This window comes from Elephas maximus, chromosome 10 (assembly GCF_024166365.1).
Source record: "Elephas maximus indicus isolate mEleMax1 chromosome 10, mEleMax1 primary haplotype, whole genome shotgun sequence".
Taxonomy (NCBI): Eukaryota; Metazoa; Chordata; class Mammalia; order Proboscidea; family Elephantidae; genus Elephas; species Elephas maximus.
In genome coordinates, this window is record NC_064828.1 from 91,505,177 (window position 1) to 91,527,030 (window position 21,854).

At 40.9% G+C, this 21,854-nt stretch overlaps 1 protein-coding gene across 1 annotated transcript in view; it reads left to right on the forward strand.

Annotated features, from left to right (window-relative positions):
- The window catches only part of NRXN3 (neurexin 3), a 1,867,393-nt gene that overhangs the window by 510,103 nt on the left and 1,335,436 nt on the right, over window positions 1–21,854 (forward strand). The window contains 1 exon segment of the mRNA XM_049899475.1: window positions 21,527–21,828. Within this exon segment, the coding sequence (XP_049755432.1) occupies window positions 21,527–21,828 (302 nt within the window).

Genomic DNA, 21,854 nt, shown 5'->3' on the forward strand with positions numbered 1-21,854 from the left:
TCCTCCCCTACCCCACTGCCTTAAAAAAAATTTTCTGTGCTGTTGTTCTGCATTAGCCTAGAGTTTCTCCACCCGCCCCCCCACCCAACCCTTTTACTGCTTTAATTGTTATGGTGTTTTTGTTTTCCCCTGGACTTGAGCACAGTGAGAAAGGTCAGCTGTCAAAAGAGGGGCTGTATGTTGCTGATAAGGCCTTCAGGAGATTGGATTGGAGTCATTAAGCAGCGTTACCTCCCTGAAGTCATAGAGTCTACACTGCTGCAAGGGGAAGGAAAAAAAAGAAAAAAGAAACCTCAGAGTAGAAAAGGCAACCCACACCAAGTGAGCAGCTTAGCCCACGGGTGCACTGAGCAGTGCACCACGGACCCAGAGCCCCTCTCTATAGGCAGGTGCTGCCCAGGGTCTGCTCTGGTGACTCTGGGACACTGACATAGGTGTGCATCTGGATAAGACTCACATGCAGGAGAAAGGACTCAACTGAGAATTAGGTATCAGGAAACCTCGATTTCAGACTTCTGAAGTTGTTCCTGGGTCATATGCTCATCTGAGAGTTATTTTGTAACTAACTTACATAAAAATAAGAAAGCCTACATTCTAGTCTTGGCTGTATTACTAATTACCTTGGGCAAATGATGAACTATACTAGGTTTGTAAAAAGAAGCAGAAAATATGAGTTTTAAGGTTCCTTCTATCGCTAACACCTAGATTTTACCAACTCCGTTTGCAAAGGAAAGGTGAGGAGTCTATCCCTCCTTGGACTGGCTATGAAAACCAGTTAATTCCCTTCTCTGTAAGTGCCTTGAGGTGAACCTAAAGTGAAAGTTCCGAGAACTCATCCATATAGCCTATCCGTCAAGAAGTTCATGATCGAATACTGTGGTGTTTTTAAAGAATGGTGGACATCTTCTGGAATGGGAAAAAAGAAAATAAATTATATGGATAATAAAACTATAAAAATTTTTAATTTCCAAACTTTTTTTTTTATTGTACTTTAGATGAAGGTTTATAGAACAAACTAGTTTCTCATCAAACAGTTAGTACACACATTATTCTATGGTATTGGTTAACAACCCCACAACATGTTAACACTCTCCCTTCTCAACCCTGGATTCCCTATTACCAGCTTTCCTGTTCCCTCCTGCCTTCCAGTCCTGGCCTCAGGGCTGGTGCGCCCCTTTAGTCTTGTTTTGTTCCATGGGCCTTTTGAGTAATTCTTTACACATTTTTCCAAAACACTTTTACACTTCACCATGACCTGGTTTAAGGATATTCCCTACCTTAGAAGTGTGACATGCCAAAATCTGACATGGCGCTTGTTCTCACCATCAGCCTCACACATGGTGAGTGTGCTATTCATCCACTGCTGAATGAATGAACAAATGGTGAAATGGAGTGTGTGATTAACTTAAATGCTTCTAATAGCACACAGAGTTGTTTGGCTCTCACTGGTGCCAAGCCCAGTAATGGTTGAATACAATGAAGAGTTTTGCTAGATAATGCCTGCTCATGAAGGCTTCATTATCAGGTTACATTGGTGGTTATGTTGTATCTTGTCATAAGAAAGGGGCACCAAAAGGATAATGACCAGAGGAGAGTCAGCTTGAGAGAGCAATTAGAAGAGAGTTGTCTAGACCAGCAACCACAGAGCTCTAGAAGATAACATTGTCACTTAGCTCCTTGTCTCATGGAGGCCCTTTCTACACAAAACCAAACCCTTATCTCAGTAGGAGGAACAATGACATTGGAATTAGACCCAAGTCTAGACTCATTCTTAATTCCTTCATTGTGAACTATTATTATTCTAACTGGATGGCCTTGAGCCAGCTTTCCCATTTGAAAAATGCAGATGGTAATACCTAAATGAGCTGTTGTGAGGATTATATGAAATATTATCTGCATAATATTAAGTCAGAATCAAAGCACCTGACACATTAAAAAAACCAAACCAAACCCAGTGCCATCGAGTCGATTCTGACTCATAGTGACCCTGTAGGACAGAGTAGAACTGCCCCATAGAGTTTCCAAGGAGCACCTGGCGGATTTAAAATGCCAACCCTTTGGCTAGCAGCTGTAGCACTTAACCACTACACCACCAGGGTTTCCCCTGACACATAGTAAGCTTTAAAAATGGTAGTTGGCATCATGGCCATCATTACCATTATCATCATCATCATCTACATGTCAAGGACTGGGCATTTACTGGTATATAAAATAATGATAAAGTTTACTCTTTCAGGTCATTGTCTCACTTATCTAGTGCTGCTATACTAGAAATACCACAATTAGGTGGTTTTAACAATCAGAAACTTATTTTCTCACAGTTTAGGAGGCTAGAAGTCCAAATTCAGGGCACCAGCTCTAGGTGTTTCTTTCTCTGCCTGCTCTGAAGGAAGATCCTTGTCTCTTTTGAACTTCTGCTCCTGGGGGATCTTCATGTGGCTTGACATCTGTCTTCTCCCATTTGTGCTGGATCACTTGTTTACAAAACCAAACCAAACCCATTGCCTTTGAGTGGATTCCGACTCTTTTATATCTCAAAAGAAAATGACTTAAGATACTCTATGCTAATGATGTACCATTAACATAACAAAGAAAACCCATTTTCAAATAGGATTATAACCACAGGTATGTTGCCATCAAGTCGGTTCTGGCTCGTAGCCACCCTGTATACAACCGAACTAAACAGTGCCCAGTCCTGTGCCATCCTCACAATCATAGTTATGCTTGAGCCCATTGTTGCAGCTGCTGTGTCAATCCATCTTGCGTTCCTCTTTTTCTCTTGCCCTCCACTTTACCAAGCATGATGTTCTTCTCCAGGGACTGGTTCTACCTGATAACATGCCCAAAGTATATGAGACCAAGTCTCACCATCCTTGCTTCTAAAGAGCCCTCTGGTTGTACTTCTTCCAAGACAAATTTGTTCATTCTTTTGGCAGTCCATGGTATATTCAATATTATTTGCCAACACCACAATTCAAAGGCACCAATTCTTCGATCCTCCTTATCTATCGTCAAGCTTTCGCATGCATATGAGGCTTGGGTCAGGCATACCTTAGTCTTCAAGATGAAATCTTTGCTTTTCAACACTTTAAAGAGGTCTTTTCCAGGAGATTTGCCCAATGCAATGCGTCTTTTGATTTCTTGATTACTCCTTCCATGGGCATTGATTGTGGATCCAAGTAAAATGAAATCCTTGACAACTTCAATCTTTTCTCCATTTAGCATGATGTTGCTTATTGACCCAGTTGTGAGAGTTTTTGTTTTCTTTAAGTTGAGGTGTAATCCAATCTGAAGGCCGTGGTCTTTGATCTTCATCAGTGAGTGCTTCAAGTCCTCTTCACTTTCAGCAAGCAAGGTTGTGTCATCTGCATAACGCAGGTTGTTAATTAGTCTTCCTCCAGTTCTGATGCACCATTCTTCTTCATATAGTCCAGCTTCTTGGATTATTTGCTCAGCATACAGATTGAATAGGTGTGGTGAAAGAATACAAACCTGATGCACATCTTTCTTGACTATCCCCTTGTCCTATTTGAATGACTGCCTCTTGATCTATGTACAGGTTCCTTGTGAGCACAATTAAGTGTTCCAGAATTCCCACTCTTTACAATGTTATCCGTAATTTCTTATGACCCACACAGTCAAATGCCTTTGCGTAGTCTTAGGGTTTAGGATTTACAACACATATTTTTGGGGGACACAATTCAATCTGTAGAGTCATTGTAGTATTAAAAAGATAATATTTATAAAGGACTGTCACTGTGCCAGGCACATAATAGAGAAACAATAACTACTAGTTCTTTTTCCTTTCTCTTCTTTTATGAAAGTGCATCATTTTGTAAATTGGCCCAGTATCATTGAGGAGTCCTCAAAAGGCCCCAGTAGGCAGATGGACTTAGCTGATTGAAGTGTGGGTAGTGGGGAAGAGGGCATGAGCAGGACCTGGGGATGCAAGCCAGACCTTTTCCTGCTGAACACGGGGCACCCAGAGGCTGCCATTCTGAAGCTTTTGTAAAGTTTCTGCCTGTTTCTGGAGTTACCCTGGTAATCCTGGAGGGTACTCTGCTATTTGCATAAATCATTCTACAGCACGTAATCAGTTACCTATAATACAGAGGACACTTGTGATCCCAAATTCAAACAACTGGGAAGCCAAAGCTGTTTATTCATGGTGGTGTACAGTGATAATTGATGATGAGCCAAATGACTGAGCTACCATAAAATCCCAAAGAGTCTTCTGAATTCTGAAAGGGAGTCCAGATTATTCTTAGTGTAGCTTTAGTTTGAGGTTCATGAAAACGAAGTGTTTCAAAAGTAATATGGCAAGAAATACATCACTTATATCGTTATTGGAATCATTATTTCTTCAAAAACTGGAATGCTGAAGTTGAAATGATTAGAAATTCATAGCTAATGAATATGTCAACAAATTCAAGCCCCTTACTTTGCCCATGATTCTAGGTAATTAAGAGTTTTATCTGATTTATTCTTTAGCTTCTGGCATGTGATCCATCTAAGGTTGAACCAACCAACTTGTTCACCTTCAGACTGTCCTTATTTAATACTGAAAGTTCCATATCCCAGGAAACTCCTCGGTCCCAGGAAAATTGGATGGCTGATCACTTTTTTTTAGGTACCTGATGTACCTCTTTCCAGGACAGTGCCATAGTTTCTCCAACACCCAAATGACAAAACACAAAGACCCTTTAGTTCAGTAGCTTTTCAAACTTTTGGATTTTGTTGACAAGTAAAATTTCAAAGAAGATGGAAGGAGCAAGATAAGGTTGACTTTATTTTGCCAAATAATGACATTAACAAATTGCTTCTATTGTAGCCATCATTTTATAAAAGAGGAAATTCTAAAATTGTAAAAGCAGAAAGGAGTAGAATGCAAGTTTCTAGTGGGCATAGATGTGCTCGTCACGATGTTCCCAGAGTCTAGCGCAGTGTCTGGCAAAGAATAAGCACAATAAATATTTATTGAATATATGAATTTATCTTTTATACAAAATATACTGCATTCTCTTTATTTTCCTGGTTGTATCGTGGATTGGTTAAAACTTTACCTAAGACCATTGTTTGAGACCCAATGGCTGAATCCAAGTCTGCGAACTGTGGGATTTTTTGTTGGTATTTTTTTTTTAAGTTTTCATTGTAAATTATGATAATGGCATTCTGGTGTCTACCTCAGCTTCATGTTCGTTTTAGTTGATATTGTCAACTTCTCGTGATATGATCACTCCTAGAGACAGATAAGACCAAGTTTCTGGGACTTTAATTCAGAGAAGCAGGTTTGAATGGCTTTCTCTTAGCCTTCAGTTGCTATTGTATTGAGATGTATCTTTGCTGATACCTACATGGGGATTTTACCACATCCGGCAGGAAGGAGCCACCAGTCTTCCTCGTTTTCTTGTCTTGGACAGTATTTCTGTGTACCCTTTGTCCTGATTCTTTCACATATAAAATGTGGTCAGAAATCTTGACCAGGTGGTGGTGATATGTACAAATATCACAATGCCTCTAAGTCTGTGACCTTCTATGCAACACTCATAGCATAATTGGGAAATCCAAATTACTCATTGTTTCATCATAACGCACAGATTAAACAAACAAACAAGCTGATAAATACTACCTAGTATTTATTGAGAGAGATAGATTGTGATTTTATGGCATGGATATTAAAGGAATTGTAAATATTTATCATAAATGGCTGTTCATGTTACAAAACTGAACAAATGTGAGGCTCCATTTCAGACTCTTATAATCTCAGTTTTGTGTGCTTTTTAAATCACAAATCAACTAACTTTCTTCCCATGTGATGCTATCCTGGTGCAAGCCCTGAGCATAGTTCTGACTATAACTCTCTGGTGTCAAGGCTTATAACTCAAAATCCAGCTGTTTGACCCTGGAGCTTCAATGGGCTTGCCTGGGTGTTATAACCACTTGTGAACCATTCTGACTTAGAAGGAGGGTTGTCATTTTAGATTCAAAAGATTAAAAGTGACTTTACTTATTTATGCCTTCACAATTACAATTTTTTGGCATTTATATATTTCCAATGTTGCTAGCATATAGAATTACCACAATTTTGCCTATTATTTTTATGATCCGTATTCATAATTCAGAAGTATGCAGTTCATGCATCTAAATGTTGGCTGAAAATCCAGCCTTGTTGAGCAGATAGACTCCTGTACAAGCTTGTAAAGGCTGTTTATGCTTCACAAAATTAGATAATGTATGTAAAAGTGGATTGGAAAATATGACATGCTATGCAAGTATATATATATTTTTAAAGAAATGAATAGTTCATCTCCCACAGAGATTCTATTGAAAGGAGTTTTTGCAAAAGATACCCAACACTAAACAGGAGGCAGCATGATCTAGTGGAAAGCTTAGAGTCTTTGCAGATTGCCCTTGATTTGTAGCTTGAATCTGCTTTTTACTAGTTCTGGTATTGGTCAAGTTATTAAACTGCTTCTGAGCCTCAGTTTCATCCTCTCTAAAATGGGGCTAGTAAAACAATTTCACAGGGCTTTTGTGAGGGTTAAATAAGAAATGTATCCAGTATCCTGATAAAAAAAAAGCTCCCTTTCAGATGACATATAAACACACATGTATCTCTCTAAACAAAATGTTGGTTCTAGTGGTGTTTTGAACTCTTGTAACTTTTAAGTCACCAAAACAAGTCTTGGTTAACTCCTTTCAAACACTACGATAGTGTGGAAGCAGACTGCCACATCTCTCTCCCGTGGAATAACTGGTGAGTTCAACTGCCAACTTTTTGATTAGCAGCTGAGCTCTTAATCACTGAGCCACCAGGGTTCTAGATACATAGATACATAGATGTCGTTGTTGTTGTTAGGTGCCGTCGAGTCAGTTCTGACTCATAGCGACCCTATGCACAACAGAACGAAACACTGCCTGGTCCTGAGCCTTACAATCGTTGTTATGCTTGAGCTCATCTTTGCAGCCACTGTGTCAGTCCACCTTGTTGAGGGTCTTCCCCTTTTCTGCTGACCCTGTACTCTGCCAAGCATGATGCCCTTCTCCACAGACTGATCCCTCCTGACAACATGTCCAAAATATGTAAGACGCAGTCTCGCCATCCTTGCCTCTAAGGAGCATTCTGGCTGCACTTCTTGCAAGACAGATTTGTTCGTTCTTTTGGCAGTCCATGATGGTATATTCAATATTCGTCACCAACACCACAATTCAAAGGTATCAGTTCTTCTTCGGTCTTCCTTATTCATTGTCCAGCTTTCACATGCATATGATGCGATTGGAAATACCATGGCTTGGGTCAGGTGCACCTTAGTCTTCAAGGTGACATCTTTGTTCTTCAACACTTTAAAGAGGTCCTTTGCAGCAGATTTGCCCAATGCAATGCATGTTTTGATTACTTGGCTGCTGCTTCCATGGCTGTTGATTGTGGATCCAAGTAAAATGAAACCCTTGACAACTTCAATCTTTTCTCTGTTTATACATGATGTTGCTTATTGGTCCAGTTGTGAGGATTTTTGTTTTCTTTATGTTGAGGTGCAATCCATACTGAAGGCTGTGGTCTTTGATCTTCATTAGTAGGTGCTTCAAGTCCCCTTCACTTTCAGCAAGCAAGGTTGTGTCGTCTGCATAATGCAGGTTGTTAATGAGTCTTTCTCCAATCCTGACTGATGGATAGATAGATGGGTGGATGGGTGGGTGGACGGACGGATGGACGGATGGGTGGTGTTTGTTTTATTGGGACCTTCTGCATAAAAGCCTGGAGCATAATGCAGGTTCAATAAATGCTAATTTCTTGTCCTTTTTACACTATGGCAAAAAGAAAAAAAAAACTTCTGCCCCCTAAAAAAGATTCTGCCAATAGTCTGAGATGAAGAAATGATGAAAATGAAATGAACACTTTATTCTAGTTTTATGTGCATTATTAGTCTTGTAATTGAATTTACAATCACTTAAGGTTATCTCCTTTATTTAGGCTTCTTCAATCAGGTCACTGATTTTTAAGTCTGCATCCATTTTAGAGAAACTTCCCTTTAACACACCATCATCCTTACTCATCCCACTCATAAATGAAGATTCTCTAGTTTACTTTCTCTACCTTTTGCTGTCGAGTCAATTCTGACTCATAGTGACCGTATAGGACAGAGTAGAGCTGCCCAGTATGGTTTCCAAGAAGTGCGTGGTGGATTCAAACTGCTGATCTTTTGCTTAGCAGCTGTAGCTCTTAACACTACGCCATCAGGGTTTCCTTACTTTCTCTACACCTTGGGTATTATCAGTCCCTACTTGAAAGCTTTGAAGTAGGGCAGTTTTTATTTATTTCAATATCAGACCCCATCTTCTTATTGCCGTGTTTGTTTCCTTGGAAGGAAAAGGAAAGCACACCTAGCTATAAAAGAAGATTCAGCCCAGGTCTTTAGGATTTGTACCTCGGCATTGGCAAAGTTCCCCAATTTGTGTGTCTAGGCAGTGACTTAATCACCTCACCTCCAGTGCTCAGCCCTGAAAGCTTTAAGAGTACTGCAGAAATGGTAGATTAGCCACATTTAACAAAATAGAAAGTTTTCATTGTGTCATAAAAAGCCTTATTGATCTTGTCCAGGCATTGACTCCAGGGCTTTTTAAGAAGCTGCTCTGTCTAGACTTGAAGGCTCAGCCCGAGTGCTAACAAAGGAGCCACTGGGCTGCCAGCTTCAGGGGGAGGCTGAGGGGAGGGCCCAGATTCGGGTTTCTCAGTTAGATTTTCTTAAAGAACTAGGGTAGTTTTATTCTGCTGAGGAAAAACAGACTTCTGAGGCCTATGGCTGATACACTTGTGGCACAGTCCAGATTCTAGCTTTGCTTGACTCCAGCATGGTGACAGTTACAGTGCCTTCTCTTTCCTTCAGCTCCCATCAGAATTCTCTCCCCTTACCCTTAGGAAGCCAGGATGAACTCAGTGATGCCCAGCCACTGAGCAGGAGGTGCCCAGGGAGAAGGTGATGAGAGGGCAGGAGGAGGAATTGATGACCTTAGAATTACTGTGATTGATTCAACTGCATTTCAGTAAATACTGAAATTCTGCAAGCATTTATTTAACACATTGAGAGTTAGTGGGTGATTTTGAAAAGGTGAAAACATTTCTGCTCACAGCGTATGATTGAGGAGTTGACATCGCAAAGAATAATTCTAGATTTATTGGATGATTGGATGTTTTATCAGAATCATCTGCGTAGATTTAACATTTTAAAAAGTATGAAATATTTTAAATACAAGAATTCTAGACCCCATATTAAAGGATATTATAAACATTGGTTTAGCCATTGCCCACACTGAACAAATGTTAGCGTTTTGCCATTTTTGCTTCATATCTTTTATAAACACTTACTCTTGTTTGCCTATCTCCCTGATTCCATTTCTTGCCCCCCCGCCCAGAAGTTAACTACTACCTGAAGTTGGTGGATAATTTCCTTTATATATTTTTCTACTCCTGTTACATATGAATAGAGCTGTAAAGAGTATATAATTATTAATTTAAGACCGTTTTGTATGCATTTCTGGAAGTAAAGTTTTTTGGCCACCCACAGTTAATATTTATTATTCTTCATGTATTCGGGGGTGAAGGAAAAAAATGTTAGGTAAAACCCTTAAACATCTTATATCCTCTCTTTGATTGTCCAAATGAAGTTCGGTAGCCTTTAAACTGATCTTACTTTCCTCTTTAAGGACCAGGAATCATTTGAGCTCCTACCATATCTATCTATAGGAAGTGTTACATAATAACAATTAGTTGTCTTTTTTCCTTCAGATACTTAAATGTGGAGAGTTTTAAATAAGTTATAAATTTACTAAGGCAGGAGATAGATTAGATTGTCTTCCAGTGTTTCTTCTGATGCTAAGGTAACGTTTTTTTTTTTTTTATGGAGGATTATTTATTTTCACCTTGGACTAAAGAGATATTTTGCAGAAATAAATATTTTAAAAGTCCATTTGAATTTAAAAAATGCTGTTTATTGTATCTAAATATCTAAGTATTTGTATGGGTTTTCCCAAATTCTGTGACTCTTTTAGGACTTTTTACTCCTTTCTAAATATGGATGAGTGGTTAGAGTGAATACCTAATTTTGGTAGCGATTAGGATCAGTGTGTGTGCCAATGTAAAAAAATAGTAATAATTTTAGATGATCTATTTTCTGCTTTAGATTCACTGTGATAGTTTTCAGTATTATTAATTTTGTTTGTATCAAAATTGCAATCCTTCATTCTCTCCTCTCCAGCTCTGTGTCCATGGTCATTTTTTTGTCCCCATCAAGTCCACAGAGTGTACTGTCACAGCCTGGCATCTGGACTTCAGTATCATTACTTTAGTTATTTTGTAACTTTGATAAAAGCATCAGGTTGAAAGAAAAATATAAACATCCAGATTATCTTTGTGGACTGGGCCAACAATGAGAAGATATGTAGGCTTGTGAGTGAGTGTATTTTCTGTGATTCTGTGTGTGTTTAATTCACAAACTTCAAAACTCAGTCTAAAACTTATCTCCAGGAAGGCAACCCTGGTTAAATTCTTCATCATTCTAATCACCAATATACTAATTGTAACTTCAAGAAATGTATCTTCGGGAAACACTGTGGAACAGAGATAGCTTTTAAATTATCGATATATTTTCTTTCCATTGATTTCATGTGGTTTCAGATGTTTCTCTTATTTTCCTAGTCAGAGCTGGTTCCGCCTCCTTAGTTGCTTCTAATATCCATGCTTTGGTGCCTATTTCAGTATTTGTTGGGGTCTGAGATGACAACCATGACATTCCCCTGTGACTTCTAAACTAATTGAGGAATAGACACGAGAGTCAAATTGATGGTCAGTCCAGAGATCCAACTACCAGCTCTGTTGTGGTAGAGCTGGGTTAGAGAATGTGGATTTCATCGGTAGTCAAATTGGGCTTCCTTGTAATTTGCTTCTGCGTTATAGTCACTCACTCAGCTGTAGACAAAATAGCTGGGAGACTGTAGGTTTCCTTCCCCAGGGGCAGAATCTACTCTGATAAACTTAGTGCATGGAGGAGCCTAGAGAAAAACTCACAATCCTTGTGAGAATGGCAGATATGAAAGACAGAGAAAGACAGGGTATATGGTGACAGTGACCGCTTTATTAAGAAATGTGGAGTAATGAGTGTCAGACCCTTACTTTATCACCAAGTGAATGAATCAATTCACCTCTCATTGGAGAAAGTGAATGGGTAAGGGAAAGAAGAGCTCAAAGTGTTAGTACAAAACTATTTCTTTCTGGATAATGAAGAGACGTTCACATGGAGTCCTTGGGACAAGGAGTTGAAGTTCCTCTACAAGATACAGCACATTGTGTTCAATGCTTTTTTGATCAACTGACCCACAATTTAAATGTGAAGCCATTAGTGGAAGAAGCATAATTACAGTTTGTTTCATGGATTTGGTGGCTAAGGAAAAATACAATGTATGATTTGTCACATAAATTATTTTAACTGGGCAGGTAAGTATATGCAGCACAATTGCCTTGGCCATGACTTCTTAAGCAACATACATACTGTCTTGGAAATGCCTTCTGGATCCTCTTCTTTAACCATTTGTCCACCCACTCAATCCCTGATAAAACACATGTATAATTATGCAACTCACAAGTTGAAGTTCTTTGCTGCTTCTCCAGTGTCAGTGCCTCAAGAATATAGCAGATAAGCCACTAGCCTACATCTTGAGCCATTTCCCTCCATGCCTCCACTCATGGCCATCACTTTAGCCATTGAACTTCTCACCATCCCCTGAACATCCCTTATATTTCTCACAACGACACCAGTGAATACATTGTTTCTTCGGCCTGAAATTCCATCTCTCCCTTTGACTGGTGAACACTTTAGTCATACTTCGAGATGCAGCTTTTTTATGACCTGTTATGTGACACCTTCCCTAACATTCAAGACTCAGTTGCTCCCTCTTTTGTGTGCCTATATCACCTACCAAACACTTACTACACTGTTATAATTACTTTTTTGTGCCTGCATTTGACACAACAACAACAATAATAGCTATCATTTCTATAGCTGAGAACTGGGCCAAGAGCTTTATCTTAATCATGCATCACAGCAAATCTGTGAAATACATGCTATGGTTATTTCCATTTTGTAGATTAGAGAAGTAATAAGTTTAAGGTTCTATAGACTTTGGTAAGTTCCAGAACTGGTCGTCAAACCCAGGTCTGTATAATTCAAAGCCCATGGGCTTTATCACTATACTCCATGTCCCCCCAACACTCTGAGCTACAGGAGGACGCCCTGTTTAATGTTAGCCTACATCAGAGAGTGGTACTGAGTAGGCACTCATAAATCTTAGCTTTACAATTTCTTTTCATCTTTAAAAATTTGTAAAATAATGACTAATCATACTTGGGGTTGCTGAGCTAAATGTGTCTCTTTAGCACTGGACATACTACCTGGTACATAGTAGTGCCTGCAAATCCTTATTACTTAGATGAATGAGCAAAAAGTGAACATTTTTTGTAATGCAATTGAGAGCAATGCAGTCTTCAGGATGCCATTAGCTTTCTAGTGATTTCAGTGAAGCGTGGTTTTCCAGGCCATTCTTTTGTGGACTGAGGCAGCTTCCCTCACAAGGATGCAGCTGCGTATTTTTCAAGTGACAACTTGATTTACTATTTTCCTTCTCACCACTTTCAAGAAGCATCTGCAGGCTAGTGAGTGACCCAGTCAGCATGGAAAAGCCCATTTATTTCTTCACTGTATCTTTCCTACAGAGAGTCTGAGAAGGGTTGGAAATGGCCTCAGGAGGTCAGGTTTCTGATGTGTTTTCTTTTGTAGTGCGCGAGTACTAGTAGTGACACAATTTCCTGTCTGCCTGGACACTTGGTACACTTTGCTTTTAAAATAAAATGTGTGACGGGATGTGGCAGGCAAAGGATTCCATCATTTGTCCTTGGGGGATGGCTCTGCAGTTTGGTTTAATGCTTTGTTTGGCCCTAAAATACATTGTAAGGGAAGTGGAACAGGGAGAAGCAAGAGTGTGGTCATTTGTGCAATCTTTTGTCTTTCTAAGTCAGTGGGTTTCTCCCTCAAATTCTGCCAGAAAATGCCTTTAGGTTATAGGCAATAGAATCCAATCTAGTAAAAGAATTTCTACTTTCTCTTCATAGTTGAAAATATAATCATCCCACAGACCAACAGCTAAGGTGGTTGTCTGCCCACAGCTTTCAGGAGGCCCTTAAAGGTGTTCTGGTTCTGGAGGTTGGACGCTTAGCAAGTCACATGGAAAGAAAACAGAGTTGTGCAAGAATGGATTCACACTTGCCCTGCCCCGTTTCCTTTGCCAGCAAACTAGCCAAATTGCTATTTTAGCTCAAGGCACCTTTCAGAAATGACCATTATATAGCCTCTCGCCTCACCCAACACCAGGGATGAGCAATGAAAAAGGAAGATTGAAGGAGAATTGATGCATCTGAATTGTGGCATTGGCAAAGAATATCGAATATACCATGGATTGCTGGAAGAACAAACAAATCAGTTTTGGAAGAAGCACAGCCAGAATGCTCCTTAGAGGTGAGAATGGCAAGGCTGTGTCTTGCTAACTTTGGATATGTCATCAGGAAAGACCAATTGCTATAAAAGGACATTATTTTGGTAAGTGGAGGGTCAGTGAAAACAACAGAAACCCTCTATAAGATGGATTGACATGGTGGCTGCAATAATGGACTCAAACATACCAACAATTGTGAGGATGGTGCAGGACCAGCAAATGTTTTGATCCGAATTGCCTTGACAGCAGTTAACAACAACAACAGGGATGAGCAGCTACCACCTGTCTGTTGGTTTGTCCTACTGTAGTGTTGTGTGTGTTGCCATGATGCTGGAAGCCATGCTACTAGTATTTCACATACCATCAGGGTCACCAATAGTGGACAGGTTTCAGTGGAGCTTCCATACTAAGACTAGGAAGAAAGGCCTAGCAATTTCCTTTCAGAAATTAGCTAATGAAAACCTTATGGATCATAGCAGAACATTGTCTGACTTGCTTGCTTTGGACAAATCCTCAGGAAGGCTCAATTGCTGGAGGAAATCATCATGTTTGGTGAAGTACAGGGCCAACGAGGGTGAGGGAAACTCTCAGTGAAATGGACTGACGCAGTAGCTGCAACAAGGTACACAAATATGCTGGATTGTGAGGATGACACAGGACTGGGCACCATTTCATTCTGTTGTCCATAATGTTGCAGTGAGTAAGAGTCAACTCAATGGCAGATAACAACAACAATCTCATGGATCACTGGGTGAGCAGACAAGTTGTGCAGTTGTTGGAGTTATTCTTGAGAAATTCATTTCTGTTGTTGTCTCCCCACGGCCTCGGGCTCAGTGCTTCTTTAATTGTCATCAGGCCTTTTTTGCCTGAGAAGCCGTGGCCCAAAGAGTGGAATGATCTGCGAGATCTCAGCTTGAGAACCCATAGCCTCTCACTGCAGCTGTACAGGTGGATGGGCGTGATGAAGCTCCTTTTGAGTCTATAGAGTCAGAGAAAGGGAGGCAGCGTGCAGGCCCAGGACTGTTGGCCACCCCTTTGCCTGGCAGGGAAGGCAGCGACAGCCCTGTGTTTTTGTGCCTCATTAGCTGGAGGGCGAACCAGGCCAAGATGCCCAGCCAGGGTTATCTTTGCATCAGTGCGGACCAAAGTATTAAACTGCTCCACTGAGGCCCATTTGAAGGACAAAGGATGGGAAGATGAGAATAATTCCTCCTGTGTCTCTGAGGCTCATCATTAGGAAGGGAGCTCCCACTCCCTCTCTGGAGCATACCAGCTGTTCTGCTCATGCCAGTGGTGACGACCACTCCAGGGGGGTTAATGTTTTAATGTGCTCTTTCAAGTGGGGTCTAAAAATTCCATTCTTAATTCCAGGGCTCTCTGATAGAAGTGAAGAGAGAGAGCCTCTCAGGTTGCCTTTTTTCCAACCTGCTTGAAAGAATTTCGGAGGAAAGCCAAGCCCAGTCCTCTGCCTGTCTGCTTTGGTTTGTGCTGACCTGGAGGGCTCTCACCTGTCACTGTCCATGGTTTTACCTTTCCACAGGTTGAACTTCATGCAGCTGCAGAACGTCATGGTGGTGGTGTGGTGTAGCAGCAAAAGCAGCTAAAGAAGAATCAGAGTAGCTAAGTTTGGGATCTGGACTAAATACGCTCTAGTGCCTTCAACAAGCCAACTCATACTCTGTTACTGTCAGCTGCTATTGAGTCTGCCCTTGACTTATTTATGGTGATCCCACGCACAATGGCACAAAATGCTGCTCCTTTCTGCGCCATCCCTATGATTGGTTCCGTATCAAATTGTTGTGATCCATAGGGTTTTCACTGGTTGATTTTTTTGGAAGTAGGTATCCAGGCCTTTTTTTGTAGTCCATCTTGGTCTGGGAGCTCCACTGAAACCTAGTCAGCATCATAGCAACTCTTGAGTCTTCAGTGACAGATGTGACAGATGGGTGGTGGTTGCGCCTGAGTTACATTGGCAGGGAATTCAACCCAGGTCTCTTGCATAGAAGTTGAGATTTCTACCACTGAACCACCACTGCCCCCACCTAAGCCTAACTGTGTCCCAGTTTCGTCACATCAGTGTAATCAAAGCAAATCAACTTCACGGAGCGTTGAAACAGCAAAAATAACTTTATTAAGAAAGCATTTGGAGATATATCACACCTTTAAAAGACAAAGAACATATGTGTTTTAGTCATCTAGTGCTGCTATAACAGAAATACCACAAGTGAATGGCTTTAACAGAGAGAAATTTATTTTCTCACAGTAAAGTAGGCTAAAAGTCCAAATTCAAGGCGTCAGCTCCAAGGGAAGGCTTTCTCTCTCTATCGGCTCTGGAGGAAGGTCCTTGTCTTCTGTCTTGCCCCGGTCAAGGAGCTTCTCAGGCTCAAAGACCCCAGGTCCAAAAGACGTGCTCTACCCCCAGTGCTGCTTTATTGGTGGTATGAGGTCCCCAACTCTCTGCTTGCTTCCCTTTCCTTTTATCTCTTGAAGATAAAAGGTGGTGCAGTTCACACTCCAGGGAAACTCCCTCCACATTGGATCAGGGAGGTGACCTGAGTAAGGGTAGTGTTACAATCCCACCCTAATCCTCTTAATATAAAACTACAATCACAAAATGGAGGACGACCACACAATACTGGGAGTCGTGACCTAACCAAGTTGATACACACATTGCAGGGGGCGGGGGGCGGGGTACATAATTCAGTCCATGATAATATGCAATGACTCTAGAATTTCTCTTGACACATTTCTGAATTGTTCTCATTTTGAGCCTTTTCATGTCTAATGTATTCTTTTCTCTCAGTTCTTGCCTTTGGTCCTTGGTTTTCCGTGGTTGTGCTTGGATTGTAAGTATCCAAACTTTGATCTCCATCAGCAGTCTCTGGTTTGTCAGTGTCTCTGTCTCGCAGTTCTGTGGGCTTTTGCTAACATTCTTGCCCAGTGAAGTGCAAACCCCACCCCAGAGCTGTATCAACATTCAGGCTGAAGTAGTCCCAGGGATCCCCATGGAACTACCTACCTACCAGTTGCCATCAAGTTGACTTTGACTTACAGTGGCCCGTGTATATCAGAGTAATATTGTGCTTTTCAGTGGTTCTCAGTGGCTGATTTTTCATAGGTATATTGCCAGGCTTTTCTTCCAAGGTGTTTCTGAGTAGACTTGAACCTTCGACCTTTTGATTAGCAGCTAGCTGTGTTGACTATTTGCACCACCCAGGGACTCCCTTCTCTTTGGCAAAGTAATTCACATGTGTTTCCATTCGTAACTGGTCTCCCTGTCTTCATTGCTTTCAACCCAGTGACTATTCATCTTTTTAAATACCGTTTGGACCATTCCATTCCTCTTGGTAAAATTGTGCATGGTTTCTTCATAACTTGTAGAATCGAGTCCAGATTTCTTGATCTCAAAGCCTAGATTGAGTTCTTAAGACACTATGCCTTCAAGAACCACAGGCCTCATTAGACAGAGATGTGCACTTGTCCACGTTTCTTAGATTGAACAGTAAGAAAATACTACCCTGAATATTTTAATCCTCTTCAGCATTTCTCAGAGCAATAGAGTTATTATCATATAAATCACTAGCTGAGCTTTTCTTTTTGGGGGGAAGATAGAGAACAGAATTAAGTGCTTGCTAATGCTATGTATATATCAGTGCTTGAATTAACCAGCCATTTGAAAGATCGGTCCTTTACATATCTCATATAAACTGATTTAAAATCTTGAGTTATACCTATCTAGATTGCATCTAGTGTTTAATCAATTGGACATTTACAAATACTGGGTAAACGATTTGTTGTCGTACAGAGTGGAGCTCTACTTTTCATGCAGGGAGAATAACATTTTTATTTTAACACTTATACAGTTGATTGTAAACTTTGGGGTGATATAATTTAAATGGATCTAAACAGTCCATTAGCTATGTCAGTCCCTACTCTCTTGCCAAGCCATAGCTGTATGCTAAGCTGCTGTGTACTGTGTTATATAATTCCCTGCATTCATTTTCTCCACCAATTTAGTTCTAATACTTACGAGGTGACTGCATTGTCCCTTCCACCTCCTTCTCAGTATAAACACTAAGTCTGTAAGATAGATTTTAGGCAATGTAGCATTTTTCTCATGGAGGTTTTGGAGAATTGAATGGGCTTAGAAATGTGTGTGTCATTTTTTGGTTTTGACCCTTTTGGTTACATTCACTGTCTATTCAGTATGGTTTTTCAAGGTGGTAAGAAAGTGCTCGAGTGGCAGCTATTAGAAGGAAAGTGAGATAGGATGGGGTCTTAGGAAGAAAATGTCAGTTGTTGGAATACACAGAGGAACAATTGCTTCACAGTCCTCACTCTTTCTCCTCTTTAGCCCCTTATTTGCATTTTAAAAGACCAAGTTGGAGTTCCTGGATGGTGTAAACAGTTAATGCTCTTGGCTGCTAACTAAAAGGTTGGCAGTTCTAGTCTACCCAGAGATGTCTCGGAAGAAAGGTCTGGCAATCTACTTCTGAAAGATCACAGCCGATGAAAACCCTGTGGAGTGCAGTTCTACTCTGAAACATACGGGGTCACTGTAAGTTGGAATCGGCTCTATGGCAACTGGCTAAAGGCAGATTCACAAATTGCCAATGCCCACACCCCCAATCAGGAGGAAATTATTCCACTAATTGAAAATAAGATAATTTTGCTTATCTAGAATGGGATTCTGAGAGGCACTTACAGTTGTCTGTTGCTGGTTGATGCTGGGAGGATATAGGCAGTGTTGGGGTAATGTTGCCCTTGGTAGCCTCCTCCAGCTCAGAGGGAAAACTCACTGAATGGAGGTTGGGAAGGTTGTGAACTGTTGCAGCAGTTTTCAATAGGTACTTGCAAATGAAGGCACTTGGATGCAGAAAATCTTCCCTGGTATATTTGCATGAAAATTAGCATAAATATGCATGCAATTTACATAGACAATTTTTTTTCTCACATTGGTTATATTTCTTATTTATTTATTGCGATACTCTTTTCTTTTCCCCAATGTTATTTTTCCTCCAGCTTTCCACACAGAAGAAGTTCTTTTGTTTTAAACACATCCAGTTTCCAGGGAAAATTTCTTTTGTTGAGCAAGAGTGATATATATATAAGGTGTGGAGGATTAAGTTCCTGGGTCGATTTATCCAAGGATTGGGATAGTCTGTAAGTCAGTGCATGGATCCACAGAATCATTTGTGGCCTTTGAGAAGGAGAGCAGGAGCGTGTGGTATATCCAGGGTGCTGGACATAGAGCACCGGTACTGGTTGCTGTTGAGTCTGACTCATGGTGACCCCATGTGTGTCAGAGTAGACCTGTGCTCCATAGGGTTTTCAATGGATGATTTCCTGGAAGTAGATCAACAAGCCCTTCTTCTGAGGTGCCTCTGGGTAGACTCATACCTCCAACACTCTGTTAGAAGCCAAGTACGTTAACTGTTTTCATCATCCAGGGACTCCAAGAAGAAGGGAAAGGTAACTGATACTTACAGAAAAGTCCAAAGGCCTCTAGGCAGAGCCACAAACTGTGTGGTCTTGGGTAAGTCATTTATCATCCCCAGGCCTCAGTCTCTTCCTTAATAAAATAAGGGCATTGAACTAGGCAATCTTTAAAATTTCTTTTAGCTCTAGAATGTATTAGTTTGGCAGACTACTTGATCTAATTTTATGAAAAATGTTGAGCACCACGTAGTGCATTAAATAATATCCTGGTGCCTTGCCGTTCTGTGTCATGCTTTCCCCTTTTGAAGGGTACTTGGTGATTAATTTAAGCTTCTGTTAAGAGGCACTCTTTTCCTTGCTCATTTATCTCAGTTCAGTGGGCACACAAGGTGTAACTTAAATGTTTATAGAAGACACCTATTAATATACCTCGTGCGGCGCCAAGGACACACACAGTATTTGGCTCTGTGCACATCCTGGTCTGTGGGAAAGAGCTTAGTTGTGATAACTGCATTCGATTTGTCATCGTCTACTCTAGATCATGGTCACCTCCAGGTCTATGGAGCAGGGGCTTGTCCAGTTGCACTTTAAAAAAGTCATTTCTTCAGAAATGAATGGAGAGGTCGTGGCGCTAGACAGTGCACTAGGGAGTTGTTTGGATCTCTTTGAAACATGCCAACAGTATTGAATTTCTACTCTGTGGTATTTTTTGACTATTTCTGGTGAAATGCATCAGGCATGAGTTATGTTCTGAGTGGTATTTGGTACTTATATATATGGGTAAAGGTACACTGTGGCTACTTTTAGGTGGACAGGTCCCTTTTTCTTGTACCTGTGTGTGTGTGTGTGTACAGACACGTGTATTCATAGGTAGACACTTGTCATCAAGGCCCTCTAGAACACACAGGAGAAACTCATTTTCTTCTTTAACTCTCTGGAGTGTGAGCTTGAGGCTCATGTTTTACTGATGTCATAATGCTGTGATTAATTTAACAGTACATAGAGAGTGGTCATCTCTCCACATTATGACAGAGGCTCCTTTATAGCTCTTATCTCATGATAAAAGAATATTTTATTTAGGTGATTTATCTAGAGCTGTGATGGGTGATAAGGAACTGAGTTGAAGTGCACATGGCTTTCTGTATTTCTGGCAGGGAAAATAGACTTCTCTCAACCTCAATTTTATAGCCCCTAGTCTTTAAAGGGAAAATGTATATCTAGACTTGTATTGGCAATTTTCTTTCATTAATAAGGTGCTTTCAATGGTTTTTGACCAACCCTGACATGAGATCAGTTGGCCTAAGTCAGGCTGTCTGACAGGAGGACAAATGGAAGTCCACATGAATGCTGTATGACAAAATGATAAATCAAATGAACAAATGATTAAATAAAATATATTCTATCCTCTTATCTTGCCAAATGTATTTTTATAACTACTTGGAAAGACAGGTTAAAACTTAGAATTTTTAGATTCTTAGGAGTCTGCATTGGAAAATGTTGGCACAAGGAGAACCAGCTCCCTGGTCCTCAACTTATAGCTTGCCTCTCTTCTCTTTCCACCTTTGACTCTATCATATATCACAAGGGGCCTTGAGTAATGATTGTGAGTACACCATCTCACATGGTCAACTCTGTCCATACACCTGAAAACAACCCCCTCTGGCTTCCTCTTGGGTCTCAGCAGGATATGCACATGAACAGCATGGCTGGTCTTCAGAAAGACTCAGAGAAGAGGCACAGAGAAGCCATGGAAACAGTCTTGAGTGTGTTTAGACACAGAATTATAGGACCCCAGTATCTGGAATATAGTCTTGAAGGGGAGTATGGGCTCCAGGTGGGCTGCCATCTTGGTTCTGTGGGCCCATAGTCCTATGGGGAGGTCATCTAAAACTGGGGATCTAGAGCAGGGACTCCTTTTGAGTCTAAGGGTAGTATTGCTGTGTGGTCAAAACGTACTACCAAATATCATTCTGTACCCCCTTCCTGTCCTTGATCATCTTCTCAGGTCCAACTTCCTTTTTAATGACCCAGTCATGTTCCTGGGCTCAGGACTCTACCAGGGAAACCAAAGTTAGCTATGTTAGTGATGGATGGAAATCATAGCCAAATCTTTCAGGGTAGTTGATTTTTAGTTATTAGTCAATAAATAATACATAGAGCTAAAGAACCCTTTGTTAGACCAGTTAATTATCCATTCCAAATTCCCTTCTACGAGCATTTAAAAGCTATAACTGAAGCTAACGCAATATAAGCCTGACTTCACCATTTTGCATGAAATATTCCTTAAGATTTTTCCCTGAGGAAATTTGAAGGAAAGGCAACAAGTTGTACTGCATGATCTTGTTTGTCTTCCATCCTTATGCAGACAAATACCTTCTCTGAGGTCCCCTTCTCTGCCAGTCTCCCCTGGTATTTCAGTATAAGCTGGTGGAAGAGTTGGAGAGACTGTGGTGAGGCAGTGCCCTTGGGGCATGTTTTCTTGGTATTTGCATGAATCTGACTTATGCTAGCCAAGTGTTAACTACTTTCATCTTTCTTTTTCCTACAGCTCGAGAGGAGAACGTGGCCACTTTCCGGGGCTCAGAGTACCTGTGCTATGACCTGTCTCAGAACCCGATCCAGAGCAGCAGTGATGAAATCACCCTCTCCTTTAAGACCTGGCAGCGGAATGGGCTCATCCTGCACACGGGCAAGTCAGCTGACTATGTGAACCTGGCTCTGAAGGATGGTGCGGTCTCCTTGGTCATTAATCTGGGGTCCGGGGCCTTTGAGGCCATTGTGGAGCCCGTGAATGGCAAATTCAACGACAACGCCTGGCATGATGTCAAAGTGACACGCAACCTTCGGCAGGTAATGGTTGAGGGGAGGGAGTGCCA